The following is a 16,144-nucleotide window of genomic DNA, read 5'->3' as shown; positions in this document are numbered from 1 at the left end:
GGCTCTATACCTGGTCTCCAATAAATCGAATGTATTTACCAGCACGTGCGCACAAGTGCACACCTACGTATGCGTACGCGACAATACATATGTCATTCGTCATATATGTGTGGTTCACAATGCATATCGCGTTTATTCGTCGAACAACCGCGGATCTATCCACTTTCATCCGCGGTTTACACACCCACAAGCTCGCTGGACAACATTCGAAAGCCTTTTTTTCCTCTCGTCCACATCTTTTCTCGATATTAAAGCATTTAATATCGAGAGGCGAATTGCTACGAGGCCAGATTCCACGTGGCCGATCGGTTTTACCAGTTGGGAAATTTCAGGATAAATTTATCCCGCGCGAGCACAGCCGTTTCGACAAATCGAGAAGATGTTCGTCGTGATTGCCGTTTGCTTTTAACGTTATTGATCGCAACGACATCGTACATTACGAATAAAGCGAAATTACACAAGTTTCACGTTATAATCTATCAAATAACGATCTGCACGCGAGATCTTATGAGACAATTAAATTCAAATAGTAATGTCTTATACTGTAAATAGTGTAAAAATAAAGAGCATAAGATATACACGGAAAGAATGGTTTTGCTGAAGTATTTACAAATTTAACCGAATACAGAAATAATTTTGTTGTACCATAAAAATTATTATGTAGTATGCTTAAATGTTAATGACAATGCTCTATAAAAAGTTTTAACATTCTAGCAACCCACAGTTTAAGAGTCCCACATAATTATTTTGATGGTTCATGCAAAATTATTTTCAGATCTGTATCTATCTAAATATTTCAACAAACTGTTCTATTCTTTCCGTGTAATAAAGAGGTGATTATGATAATCATTTAAGCTTAAAATAATTTTCATTAAATCGTATAAATTTAACGATCAAACATTTAAAAAGATTGTTCACGTTAATGTAAACATTAAATATTATATTTTTAATGAAAAATTATTCTATATTCAATAAACCGATTGTAAATTTCAGAAAAATATTTATGTATAAGTCCCAATTATGGATCAGCAGGTTATTTCGTATAAAATATATTTAATGTAAAATTATTTATATCAATAAAATATCAAAATTCATATATCGTTTTAACTTATATAACGTAACAAGTATAATAATCTACTATAAGTGAAAATATTATAATTTCAAGTAATTATTGAAGAACTTCGTTTCATTAACATTTTCATTTTTTCAGTAACGTTTCATTTTTTCCCCTTAAATATCGACAATAATTGAGAAAGTGATTTCATATCACAATAATTACAAAAAATGAAAGAATGCAAAAAATTTATCATAATTTTATTAATATCTGTATAATATTTAATGTTACATGCGTTTAATCATAATTAGAACACGACCCACAATTGGAATCGTCACCTTATATAAATAATCGAACATCTATGTAATAATTCCTTAATGTGCTATATCTTCAGTAAAACGTTCATAAAATTAAAAATTAAAAAGCATGCTTGATATTAAAAGTTATTCGAAAAACGCGTAAGCTTACCTAACAATGAGTAATGTTTATAGATTGTATGACAGTTTTCATTTGTGATACCATCCAAGTAATACACGGATAGAAATTTCTCTAGGGACTCGTTCCATGGAAATTACAAACAAAGCCCGACGAAGATGTCTTTTCGAGGATAGTTGTAATTCCATGGCGCGCTCGCGAGAAAACTTCGTCGGTTGAAAAATAATAAAAGCCATGGCTCGCGATATCAGTGGGTTGTACCGAGAGGAGACACGCGATGACCGAATTTGTTCAGAAATAGCGAAACTCGCCATTCCACTCGAGAGGTAGTCAGCTAGCTTATGAACATTTACCGGTCGAGCTATTCTTCCGAAAATTTTGTCAGATATAGACAATATTCCAGAATTACAGATTAAAATATAACGCGAAGATTGAATATAATTATCTACAATACTGAGAAATATCAACATTTTCATAATTTTCACAGTCTATAATTTCCATCTCTTTTGAATCTCTTGCGTTTAGTATTATTTCAAATATATAATTGTTCTCTTGACATTTCTAACATAAGAGTGAAGATTAATGTAAGCATTCTGAAAGGTGTAGATAAGAGCTTTTAGAATGTTGGATAAATACATAATGTTGTGAATGTAAAGAAATAACAGATTTAGATCAGCTCTATTTTACATATCCTGTTATACTTTTTATAGAAACATCTTTAAATGAACTAAATAATAGATTTATGAATCCATATGTAATGTTTTTTAGTTATTAAAACAATCAAGCGAATAAATTATAAAAATAAAATGATGAAAAAAATCAAATAATTCATCAGTAATAAAAGATTAGAAAGTAAAAAATTTTACAGTAGTACTTTTTGCACAAAAAATACAAATATTAATTTAAAATATAAATGAGGGGGAGTGGTCAACAACGATCTTCGATTACTTCTATAAGTGTATGTTAAGAGAGTACTATCTATATTTAGAAATTATTTGACAATGATCTACATAAAATTTTTAATGAAAAGAAGGGATAAAATTTAAAAGAAAGATTAAGGCGTGATCTCTAATTTCTTCAAAAAATAATTATTCAAAATAGATTTTTTTAGATTAAGATGAAAACTTTTATCAGCTTAAAGATAAAAGATATTATCGTTATACGGCCGTTATGATAAGTACTTTCGTTCATCGCATATAATTTAATGATACCCGCGGCGTCAGAGCCACCCATGGACAGTGGAGCAAGTATAATTCGCGATAATGCTCGCCTCTCAGCTGAAAATTCCAATTTGGATAGGCGAACGTGCGGCGAGAAAAATTGGTAGCAAAAATCCGCCGCGTTCGAGATTGTTTTCGTCGTTGCGCGATCACGACGTGGATGGAATTTTAATAACTACTCGGTAGATTTCCCCGGTGTACCACTCGGCTCCTTCGCGAAAAAAAAAAGGAAACGACCGCGTCTGCGCTTTATATTCGTTTCCGACGATTCATGCGAAGGCAATTCGCCCTGAGAAGTGAAAACTTGTTCGGTGAGAATAAATTGCGATTGAAATTTTACTATTTGAGCAGAAAAATGTTAAATTTACATTTTTTCAAAAAATCATCTACCACACAAAATATGGTGAGCAGAATATTATTAACGAACTTTTGTTAGAATCGTTTATTTGGAAAATAGATTAATTAAATCAGCTCACTTATGTACACGGAAATAAGACCGACTGAGTAATTTAAATACTCAGGTTAACATATCTTCGATTTCGGAATTCACTCGAATAAAGAGAGTAATAAGAATAAATCAACAACAATCCAGGGAGTTATTATCATTCTCTCTTGGAAAAAAAGAAACTGCGTCTGCTCTCATGTATTTTATATTCGTCCTGTGCTGCTTGTACTCCAGTTCGCGGGTGCTGCGAGTGAAAACTCGCGGCGGACGAACTTGCTATAACCGCACGATTGAAATTTTATGGCTGCGATTAGCATATTTATGTTATGTAAAGTTATTCATATAGTGCTGGAGACTATAAATCGAAACTTATCGTTGTTATTACCGTGCTTCCACTCTTGGCTTTACTATTATCTCATAGTCGGTGCTTGATAATTTGGATGGGTAAATATAAAAAAAAATTCATCGTATTATTTTTAATTTACGTAACGTTATTATAATTTCCGCACTAACCTGTAATCAGGTGAATTTCGACTACCGTATCTCAGAGAATCTTTCCGGAATATCTTTAATAATAATTAAAATTGTCTCCCTCCCTTCTCCAAAAAAGTTAAAAAAAGTTTATATTCAACAACATAAAAATATTTTAGCTTAATTTATTATAATTAAGAATAAAGAAACTAATGAAAGAATAAAGAAACTAAAGTAAATAATATTTAAATAAAAATAAAAAATATAAAATAACAAAATACGGAATGTATTGATATAATGAATAATTAATTAAAATTTAATTTTTTTTATTCTAAACAGATTTCTTCACGATATTTTCATGTAATATCTTTTTTTAAAGTATTCTTATTTATTTGAAACTTTGTTATGACTTTTTAATTAAAAAGGGAAATAATAAAATTGTTCATCTTTATAACGAAAGAATTTTGTCACAGAGAATATTAAAGTATAAGCCTTAAAATTTTTTATAAGGAAAGGAAAATTTATTGTTTAATGTTTATATTACTTTTGGCAACTTATTAAATCAATTAATGCAAATATGCAAAAGCAATTATAAACAATTGACGTAAGTCAACAAACTTTTTTTCTAAATTTTATTATGTCGATACTTTTATTCAAAGAAGAATAATTCTGGCATGTAATTTTCCGGCGCACGTGTAAGTAGAAAGCTCGACTTAATTAAGGGATTGCAGTCCAGTCTTGCTCGTCGTGCCCCATCATCCCCCGGTTTCGACCAACGCTACCGGGTATTATCTTATTTTCAATTAACTTCTTTTGCTATCCGATTGCCACCGTCTGGCAGTTGGCACGCTCGAGAAAAAGAGACGTAGATGGAACAGAATGGCGGAATAAGCTGTCGCTGGATGTACCTGCAGCTGGTCCGAGGTTAATCTCGCCTATTATGAACAAGAAAAAGCGAGGCTTTCTAAAACAAAAAGCGTATCTACTCCGTTAACGCTGTTCTACTTATTTATTTCGTACTATAATATCCGTGGCGTTTCGTTCAAAGTTCAGTAGAGGAATATATGATGACAGAGGAATATATATGATGATAGAGCCGAAAGTTGCAATACTATGATATCAACAATATCATTTATGAGAGAACATGCTGCAGCATAATTCTCTGATAGTTTACCACTAAACTTTAGATCCTAATAGTTCTCGGGTTCTGGTCTAGCGAGTTTGCCGATTTACACTGGAAATGCAAAAACAGACCATTACGTAATAATAATTAATATCCCTAACAGCGGATGCAACTCCTTAAGTAGTAAGAGACTGTTATTTTTAGTAAAATGTATGTATAGTTTTCGTGTATATAATCGTGATATTGATATATCTTCGATAAGAGAAATGTAAGTAAAACTAGGTAAATCAAACCAGACATCTATCCATTTTCGTGAAAGACAGAGAAACCCAATATCTCGATTGAAATGGTAATATTACTACTATTGTTCTATTTTCAACGATAAACACTGCAAATACAAACTAATTGTTACGTAAATAGCTTCCGTAGTAATATAATGCTGCATAAGAGGCATTGCGTCAATAAGAGAATATGATTGTAGTTTATTGTTATAACATCAATTCCCCTTCCACTTGATGGGGACAATCCTTAAAACAATCTTTAATGTATAATGTCAACAAGATTAATAAATTTGACATGAAATTTTCATTAATAAGAATATCTATAGTTTTAAAGCTAGAAATGATAAAAAAAAATGATTCTTTACAAACTAAATTTCGAAGAAATAAATACATAAACCATGTGTTCTTTATAAACCATCATGTATTCTAAATTTCGATGTTAATTTCATAGAATTTTGATTCAACACTTCATCTTTAACATTACACTTACGAGCTGTGTATTTCAATAATCGTAGTAATTTTCAAATATTTTTTTATAAAATTATAATTGGATGATTAATATCTCAGTTATAATAGACAGATGTCCAGTTTGATTCATCTGTTCCGTTTTTATCCTACTTCCTCTTGTTACGTCGAGCTGTGATTAATTAACTAAAGGTCTAAGCTTTGCTATTATTACGTTATTAGCATGAAGAACACAGGGTATCACCTAACTTCTCACTAGGATTGAATGTTTCAACAAGAGAGATACCGTCTTAGATTCGTCACGACTAAACGTGACCCAATTTGCAGCCCGGTAACTTGCGATGTGTGAAACATTAATGAATCTGAAACTTTTGGCTTCGGTCGGATACTTCAATTAACGTCGTAATAGATCTATTAACACCGCACCGGAAGAATCGATGACTATCATACTTAATGTCCGAGACAAAAATTTCTAATTTGTGATGCATTACTAAATAAATTATAATATTTAATCAATTTTGCAAATATATCCGACATTTTATAGTCGTTATGTATATTCGTATGATCAAAATAATTAAATTAACGTGGCGTGAGTTAAGCTGTTGTAAAATTGATCTAATCTAAGAATGAGAAATTTGAAATTTCCTTCCTTTTAAGATTATCTAATTTAGTCCTCGATTGGACGCCTATAATCGGGCAGAAGTCGGATATTAGCAATTGTCCTGTTGCAAATATACCGTCGTCGTTTATGTTTTTTCTTTCGTAGAACAACGGAACTTTAGCGACGATTTAAGATGAACTCGATTTCCTCGGAGCGACATTTATGGTGGCAGTACGAGCGCTACAAACGAGCTTCTCGGTTGTTTCAGTCGCCCCGCGGAAATCGTTCGGAATTATAGTCAGTCCGATAAAGTGACACTCTGAGTACTCGGCTGCTTTTATTCTCTCACGAGCGCAGCATACATAAGCGACATGCTCGTAGCAAAACGTATGGTTCTTACGTGCGTTTCGATTCGCAATTTTATGGGGCGTAGGTCAATATGTAATAATAAAGGTTAATTATATTCATAAGTGGATGTTGTAAAATTTGGCATTAATCGTATTTGTGTTATACAGGCTGTAGCAAAAGACAGAATCAGAGAAGAGATGTTAGAAGTTATATTTGATGTAAAATTACACAATATGAATATAATCTATTAACTTACAAATCACCTAAATGTGAATTTGAATTAATTTAAACTTAAATATTTATATATCCCCTTTCTTTGCACGATATTAAATGAAGTTTGCTCCATATACGTATAAAGCGTTTCATATTTGAATCATAAGACGTAAACATATTGCTTGTCTAACAATCTTTCTGCCTAATTTAATATCAATTTTGATTTACTTAAAATTATCCTTATCTTAACTGCAGGGAGAAAAATATTAAGAACAAAATGATTAAAAAACAATGTAATAAAATGCAATAAAACATCCAAATTTTTATTACGAGAGGATCGTCTGTGAGACTGTCAACAAAACCTGAACAAAGTGAAATAGCTCTGGGACATGTATACGCGCTGAGAAGTTGCACAAGTTTAAACAGGAAGCTTTTAAGCTGAGGGCGATACACAGTCATACCGTTGTAGTATACGCGTGCTTCAATTTGGATGAACCTTAACTGTGTCATTTCTGTTATATGTACACATTCCCTCAACCATCCATGCATATAACTACCTGCCCTTTCGTGCTCGCCATATTTGATTCCCTTTACGTTTGACCTATTGAGCGCCTAGCAAAGCGGTATTTTCATCAGAACTCTAGCAAATAATTGTTTACGTGTCTACGTCAAATGAGATGTTCATTTCACGTGCATGCAGTAACATTTCTGTGAAACACATTTTGATAAAGTTAAAAGGTGTGATTAAATGACAATAGTGGAATTGTAATTCAAAGAATCGATAAAGAAACTGTAACTCCTACGTAATAAGCTAATGTTACGTAAAATAAAATTTTACGTTTCTTTGGAAATGTTAATTTTTGTAAATAAATCTTTAATAAATAACTGAATGATATTATTCTTTGATCATTTAATTGAAATAATTATATCCTTGCAATTTATTAACAATTTAATTATATTTATTAATAATTCAAAAAAATTATATAAAGAATACAAAGTGTCTTAAAAATTAGGTATACTAATTACATTAAATGATTCACGTAAATTAAATTGCAATTTGTTATTTAGGATTGTGGAAAATGTTATAAATTTGAAAGAGCTATTTTCATAATTATAAGTATACCTATCACTTATATATGCAAGTGCAATTAAACGTTAATACTTTTATAAATTCTGGTTCGATTTTAACTAAACTTAAAAGTTCTAATTACGATGACCAAAGAACTTGATGAAAACTGTTAACCGGCATGTAAGTGCTGAATGCAAGGCTGAATGGATCAATAAAGTTTGTTAAAGTTCAGGATGAAGACCAGATCGAGCGGATATTTTCGAAAACGGGCATGGATTAATATCAAAGGTAGATTCGGGTTCGCGTGTTTCAAGTTTGTTGCAAATTAGAAGGTCCGAAGTCCTGATTAGTGAACGATCAGGTTACAAGGCATATCTCGGTGTGGACTTTGATAACACTGTGCACAGTATAGATACCGTGGCGTATCTCTAATCATTCCGATCTTAATGGGTCGAACGATAAGCTAATGTTCAAGGGACGCTCGATTAACGACCAATCATGATGAAGTCGCCCAACGACGTGGAGTTCCACGATTTGACATTACTCAAGTGTGATGTCGTACTGTCGCGTGAATCTCGCATAAAATTATCGCATTTAAAAATTAAAAAAAAAATCACAATTTAATTAAGTACATTTTAATTTTATATATTATATATGGAACGTCCTATATATATATATATATATACACACACACACACACACACATACATGCTTTTTGTAAATATTATAATTTATGTAAAGTTTTCAATTTTTCTGCATATAATTTTCCGCTTTTATTAGTGGAAACATGAAATGTTTCTATTACATTATATACATTAAAAATTGATCATTTGGGGAATATTAAATAGAATTTTTATTTAGTTTACATATATTATATGTAAACGTTACATTTTTTCGGTGTAAAAAATTGTGAGTGTGAGTGGATCGTCGCGCTCGATATAAATTTCTTTGTTAAAGTTGTACTCAAAAGTCTGTTCATAACGTCAATAAATCAGAGTGCACGCGGGCATACTGAAAAGTTAAGCGCAATAAAAATACTTCACACGAAAAGGCACTTACGATGAGATATTTAGTCATAGCGGGTCGAGTAACGTAATGTAATACTTAGTTGCATCGTGCCGCATTGCAGTAGAAAAAAATGGGTTAGCTTCGACGTCGAACCCGGTATCTGCTATTCGAGGATAGAGTTCACCTGCGGAACTATCAATCCCACGGTATTACATCGTCCCGTCGGGAGAATGATTACACTGTCAAACGAAGTTACACGACTTCACGCCGGCATGGAAAACGTCGTTGTCGATACGATACAGGCTACATTACGATCACCTGTTAACGAAGCGTCCTCCGTCGACGGTATCCCACAGGCATGGCTTGATCTTCTAACTCACATTAAGGCTAGGTACAAATTCACATTAGACTGATTGGCCCTTTGAGATCTAAGTGAGCTGCATAGGTAAGCTTCTAAATTCTATGTCGTATAGGATTATAAAATCTTAGAATTCTAATTCTTAATTATAGATTTATATGGCAGCCACTTGTTAAAAGCAAAGAAAGGATTGTGTAATTTATTTTTATGTGATCTTATCACGCCATTCGCATGGACTTCTAATTCATCACTCTAATTCACTTTAAATAATTGGAAGTCTGACTACAATTATCTTCTTTCTTTTCAAATGCTTAATAAAGTACAGAAATGTGTGACAATCTGGAAATGAACCGCGGTGCCGCGGATTAAAAAGTAATCCAAAATGCATACCAAATAGGCGTACGCGTATAAATACTTGTTGGTACGGGCGCGTGAATTCACGTTCGTGGAAATTGACTAAGTTTCGCGGGAAATTGCGCGGCAATTTATAGCCGCACGATTTAATAACCGACCCTGTTGGCGACGATGTTTAAACCTCGCTTCTACCTCCCCGAATTCATGTCACAGAGTGCCCTTGATCGCGCGGGACTCATTTTCTGATTTCATTTCCGTGCTTATAAATCTCACCAGTAAAACTCCCTCGCGTAGAAACTGAGTCGCGCATGATAATTATTGATCAAAAATATTAACGCTTTGCATTCTCTGATTTGGAACTTTATATGAAAAATTTATTTCGTCTAAATATTAGACTGCCACATGCAAATACGGCTATACGGAAAAAAACGATTTTGCTAAAGTATCCAAATTTTAGTTAAACACAGATCTGAAAATAATTTAGTTGGACTACGAAAATAATTACGTAGAAAACTCAAGCATGTCTAACAATGTTGCAAAACAAATTTTGACTTTTTAGTAACCTTTTTAGTTTGAGCGTCCTATATAATTATTTTGATAATTCAGCAAATTATTTTTAGATCTGTATTTATAACTAAATTTTTAGATATTTTAGCACAATCATTCTTTTATGTAATATTTGTAAGTATTAGTAAATTTATGTTTGTATTATTCGCAACAATCCTTGTCCCTGAATACTCATAAATCAGTAAAACTCCCCTTTAATGAGCACCACTTTCCCTTGTTAAGTATATATGTATATATACGATCAGACAAGGATTTACCTCAAGTTTCTCCCGCGGGTACATTATTCGTTATTTACTAAAAATTTCCGAAAGCTGTTACGTACGTAACAGCGTTTGCATTTTTATAACGCGGCATAATTAAATAGAGTAGAGTTAATACACTGTTCGCGTAACAACAAAATAAAAGATACACGGTAGGTCGAGGAGGATTCGCTTTAACGTAGAAAAACTCAAAGTTTTACCTACAAAGTTCCGGTAGCATATAATTATGCCGACGTCGGTGCCGCGTAGCTGAAACAGTATCGCCGAATTCCCTTCGCGAAAACGAGTCTTCCAATCTCCGTCCAGTTTAAGAAAGTTCTAGCGTAGCTCCGGGCGGACACCTCACACGATTATCCCTTTGAGCCAACTTCGACCGAAGCAGAACCATTTAATCAAGTTGACAACTTTCGTAATCACGCCCGTAATACGGTCGAGCCATGTACAGAACGAAGTTAGACGCCCCCATTGAATAAGGATACCGCGAAGAGAGCGGAAAAAAAGATTGATCGTAATTAGAATTTGTTGAGGCACTACGATAAGTTCGTCTAAAAGTTACGTCGTAACTCTGTACGATTAAATGTTAAAGTTTCTCTATAATTGCAAACATATTATACTTTTCAGATCAGAAAATATTGAACTTTTCTATCTTGCATTACACATCGAATAAATTAGTTTATTTAGCGCGTCGCAATTTGAATTCGACAAAATAGATTTATATTGGATTCGTTTTATGTAGATAATTAATACCTAATTGCGCAATTTCGATCAAACTATTATTAATTTAATTTTAAAATAAATATAATTTTAATTTGAAAATGTAGACTAACAAGTATAAATTAAGTAGTGCAATCATTTAACAATGAATTCTCAACTAAAAGTAGAATCCTAGACGTATTTTATTTAATCGGTGTTATCGAATACAATTTTGTTGTAATTATAATATTTATGATTCTTTAAAATTGTGATTTGAATTTTGCTATTTTGAAGTTTTTAGCATTTTACTGCAGTGTTAAATTTAACACATTTATAGCAGACAAAGAAATTAGTTAATTTTTTTACTGATGAACTTTCGCAATGAAAAACAGTTAGTATTTGTGTTAAAATTGGTCCTCTCAAGTCGCTGTTAAATTTTGAACATATCTATCTAAGTATTAATTTAACATAATGTAATTATTTAAATATTTTGTGTTAAATTGACCAGGCGTATCGGTATCACGATCACGCGATCACGAGAATCTTTGATAATACGGATCGAAAAATTCGCATTCGATAGAAATGCCGTGGCACGTTCGCGGCAAAATGAATATATAATGAACTCTCAGTGAAATAATGGAGCTCGTATTTGTTCGGAAACTTTCCGTCGCTCTTCGCAGCAATGTCTGGAAAGCTAATCGTATCGATTTTTCGCAGTAAATAAATCAGAAACCGTCGAAGAATATTACAGAATAGAAAGTAGAACAGAGAAAGATTCGATATCGAAAGATAGATATTTAGTTGTGAACAACTGACCTGAATAATGATTTTTTGTTAAGTTAAATTTTTTTTTATCTCTGGAAAGATTGTCCTTATTTCTTCGACTAGACAACAGAAGAGTAAAAACTTTGTAATAAAACAGTATTATTAGATAATGCATCATTGCGCAACTATATTGCGATAAATTGAGTATTTATTCTCGAAGCTATGATGCGTTTTGAATTCGTAAAAACGAATAATGGTATTATACGATCTTATACGTTCTGGATCAAATCTACAATTAAATTTCAATGTTGCGTTTCTTTCTCAATCAGGACCAGAAAATGGGCATAACGGCTAGTAGAATTAGGTAGTAATATTCATCAAGTTCGGAGAGAATGGCGAATGTACCGCCTCTTTCGTACGCAAGAGCTTGTAATGGGCCGCGGTAACGTATTTAGTTTCCGGCCTCCTCCAGTTATTTTCCGACTGGGGGTTAAAGTACTTTGCAGACGGAGATGGTTGTTATACGCCGCAATCTCTGCAACTCGTTAAAACAATTTTCACATGCTACCAGGGCCTCCATAATTTCGCGCGAATAATGACGAAAAAATGGGAGATATGGTAATGAGCAAGTCGAATGGTTCCCGATTTCGTTCAATACGCAGCGAATTCTTGCATCTTTTTTTTCCGCGTCGCAGTTAAAGTCAATTAATAATAATGAATGCCCAGGCTATTAAACACGCACTTAACTAATGCACTTAATTACATTTCGATCCAACTTTCAACTTATACAATAATACAGAATAAAAAATAATGAGGATAAACGCGTTTCATATATCTTTAAAAATTCTATAGTTTGATTTTTATTCGCATAATTATAATACATAAAACGAAAAGAATAATAAATATTATTCATTTGTGTGTAGAACAAAATATAAAAGAGATAAAGATATTTTGTAAGATTTTGTATTACGGTTAATCATTATGCTGACGAATATATAACGTAAAGCTCTAAAAAAAGTTCAAATACATTTTCATTTACGAAACAAATGTTTAACCATTAATTAAATTGAAATTCTTTCATTTGAAGATTTTAATTCTTTCTCTCATTGATATATTTCTCTTGAAAAAATTTGATATTACATGAACGAAACATGATTTATGTTTTTATTAATTCTTCGTATCAAACGTTACTTTTTATCGGAAAAATATATATTATAATATAAAATTAGAATTAGTGTCCGAATATCTCATACAAATTTTTAACTTAACTTTCAATATTCACTATTATGCTAAAACTGAAGACTAAAACTAGAAATATACAATGATTAGAATGTCTTCGATTCGATTCCAACCCTTTCCAGAATCCTGACTAGCCGGTAAATTTCGTTGCGCCATCGGCAACATCTCGAGGAAACGAGGTGCCGGCGGTGCACAGGAATTGGATGGAAACTACAGGCAAGAGGTGGGGATATATATCGTAAACTCCGTGACAAGTCTCGGAATCGGTTTGCAAACTTTCGCCATATCCCGTGTGTGTGAAGGATCGCGGGCCCAAAGATTTACCACGTATTCCTTAATGGAAGCCGACGACAAGGCTGCCTAGAAACAAATCCGCGAATTCGGGCGGCTAGACTGCGGTATCGAAGCTTGGCGAAACTCGAAGCGCGACATCGCGTTCAGCTGTTATACCGCTGAGAACTCCGCGGAACACTCGCCTAACATCTCGAGCGATGTTACAGCGGTAAATGTGCGTGTGTATTTCGTGCCTCTTTGAGCGCAATTTACTATTAAATTTCAAGTGCACAATGTGGTGAAGCTTAAATGTTCTTTGCTCTTTGTAACATAGATTCCGTATATGCATTTATGTGCACACATCAGTTGTATCGATGTATGTATCACGTAAAAAAATTTTCAAACGCTATTTGAAAAATTTTAAAAGAACGATTTTGCTGAAGTATCCAAAAATTTAGCTGAGCAATCTTGCAAAAAGTTTTAGCAACTAGCTTGAGCGTCCTACATAATTATTTTGATGGTCGAATAAACTTTTTAGATTTTGTTTCTAGCTAAATTTTTAGATAATATTTCATTAAAATCGTCCTTTCTGTGTGACATGTGTGTTTTTATAAATTATAAACTTATGAAAGTATTTCTAATTTTATCATATACTTATTTTATAGCTTTTTATAAAGTCATATGAATGTTGTAAAATCTTTTAAAATGAAATAAAGATATAATGCTACTCGTATTTTAAAAAATAAAGATGGACTCTTTGTATTTTTAAGAGATTTCTCGTGTTTTTATAACATAGAATAAGTAAAAATGTATTGTTTGAATTCATTATTCTCAAACTATAATTCTTTAGGAAATACTCTAATGCTTATGTCATTCACACATTGTTATATTGTGATTTGATTACAGTATCCATTATACTAATTAAAACTGTGTTAACAAGACAAAGATTTGCCTTTTAATGAAATACGTTACGATTTCTCGCTGTGATTAAAGTACCTACATGTGCGATGTTTTACTGAATGACATCATCTGCAAGATTTTTGTATTAGATTGACATTAATGTTTTCAAACATTTCAAATAGTCGCAACCACTGCATATAGTACGCATGCAGAACTTTAATATGAATTTTTATTAGATTCAAGAAATCGGTCGAGTTTAATAGAAAGATTTAAAGTTTAAGTGGAGAGAATAAAGTTGCAGACTTCTCCGATTTTAGTCAAAGTCAACGTCGAACTTTGTTATAAACCCTTATATATTTATTTAACCAAATGTAAAACCGCAAATTTTAAGTGTTCATGTTTTTCTTAAAGTTATATCATTATCATATCTATATATCTTCTATCTTTACAAATATATATATTTACATATTCGTATTAAGTAATTTATTCAATTTTATATTTCATGTATAATAATATACAGTATAATTAGCAAAAAATCATGATAAATTAATAAATATGTTAATATTTTTGTTGTAATATACATAATCAGCTAATAATAAAGCTATTTTCATTTTAATTAAAATATTAATTTTCTGAAGTATTTTTTCGTTTTAATTAAAAATTAATGATAATATTTTTATTTTTGTTGTGTGCGCGCGCCAAATTAACTTTTCGCGGAAATCAAGGGAAGAGTTAATTTTGTAGATGTGATACTTGCTCACACAGAGCGACAGTAATCAATGAAGTAACGAATAAATTATGCAATCGGCAGGTACTATCGCGTTGCATTGATTCTAACGCGGTTAGCCATCGCGGTTGTTAATTCGGTAAACTGCATCGCGCAACCCGCCCCGAACTTTAGCGAACGAGCGAGTTCCCTTTGATGCAACTTATTCTGCATCTCCGCTGGTTTATGCCCGGAGGTTGTCCGGGGTTCCCGTGTTCGCGGTCAAAACCAAATAGCGCAGTTTTGGCACGGCGCAGTTTCGCAGCAACTGCACCGGCACGCAGAGATGCAGTTGCTCCCACAGTTGCGCAGAGGGTGCCTTATTTATTGCCTGAGTTTCTGTCGACAATCTGACGGGTCGAGGTACAAGACCCCTTCTTCCGACTTTATCAGAGTTGCCGCGGCCTCGAGTTCCCAGGCGTATTTCGCGGTACGCTCTGCGGTCGGAAGAATGCACATTGCACCTGGGATGTGCATCCTCGGAGACAGGATGACTCGTGTCGCGCGAAAATTGTATCGTTCCTGGCGACGCATACGTAATCGCTCTGCATCTTACGTTATGTGTTTCATGATAGTCACGTCTAAACGTTTTGTGGAATCACACATGCACGCAGAGAATTTACCGGCTACGCGTATGATGTGTTAATAACGTTTCTAAGGACGATCGATTTTCAATTCATAATCGGAGAATAACGACTCAGTTTTAAGAAGATCCAAATTTACGGTCGATTACTCTATAGGTATAGGTAGATTACCGTTATACATGCCGGGATGGAAAACTTGCCGACGTGAGGATGGGCCGATTGCGCCGTGTAATCCCGTCGAAATTAAATCGCTTGATTTATTCGAGTATTTTCTCTTGCGTTGTGGCTCGTATAGCGGTAGACATACTTTACACAACTATGCTGCGCATAGTTCATAAACATCATGCAGCTTTTGTCTTTACCGAATTCCGTCCAACACATTGGATTAATTGCAGTTAATTAATTTTGTTCCGTAAATTGCTCAAGTTGATTTATGTAAACCGATCTCGGAAAGAAAAGTTAAACTGTAGTCATACGGAAGATTAATTTATAGGTAATTTGTAAAACAGTAGAACTTAGAAAATCATATACCGTTCAATAACCAAATTCTTTCCGAAGTACGTAGACATTCCGAAGTTATAATAGACATTTCCAAGATTTTTTCGCGCTGAACACATAATGCCGATGGTAGAATTTGCAAAATGTGTTCAGT

At 33.1% G+C, this 16,144-nt stretch overlaps 1 protein-coding gene across 1 annotated transcript in view; it reads left to right on the top strand.

Annotated features, from left to right (window-relative positions):
* Positions 1-6,694, top strand: part of LOC108730586 (neurexin-2-like) — an 82,367-nt gene extending 75,673 nt beyond the window's left edge. The window contains exon 3 of the mRNA XM_018460362.1: positions 6,611-6,694. Within this exon, the coding sequence (XP_018315864.1) occupies positions 6,611-6,694 (84 nt within the window). The remainder of the gene's footprint in view (positions 1-6,610) is intronic.
* Positions 6,695-16,144: the final 9,450 nt, after the last annotated feature.

The sequence above is a fragment of the Mycetomoellerius zeteki genome, unplaced genomic scaffold, assembly GCF_001594055.1.
Source record: "Mycetomoellerius zeteki isolate Tzet28-1 unplaced genomic scaffold, Tzet1.0 scaffold94, whole genome shotgun sequence".
NCBI classification, from domain to species: domain Eukaryota; kingdom Metazoa; phylum Arthropoda; class Insecta; order Hymenoptera; family Formicidae; genus Mycetomoellerius; species Mycetomoellerius zeteki.
Note: the sequence above shows the minus strand (reverse complement) of the source record. Positions and strands in the feature narration are given on the sequence as shown.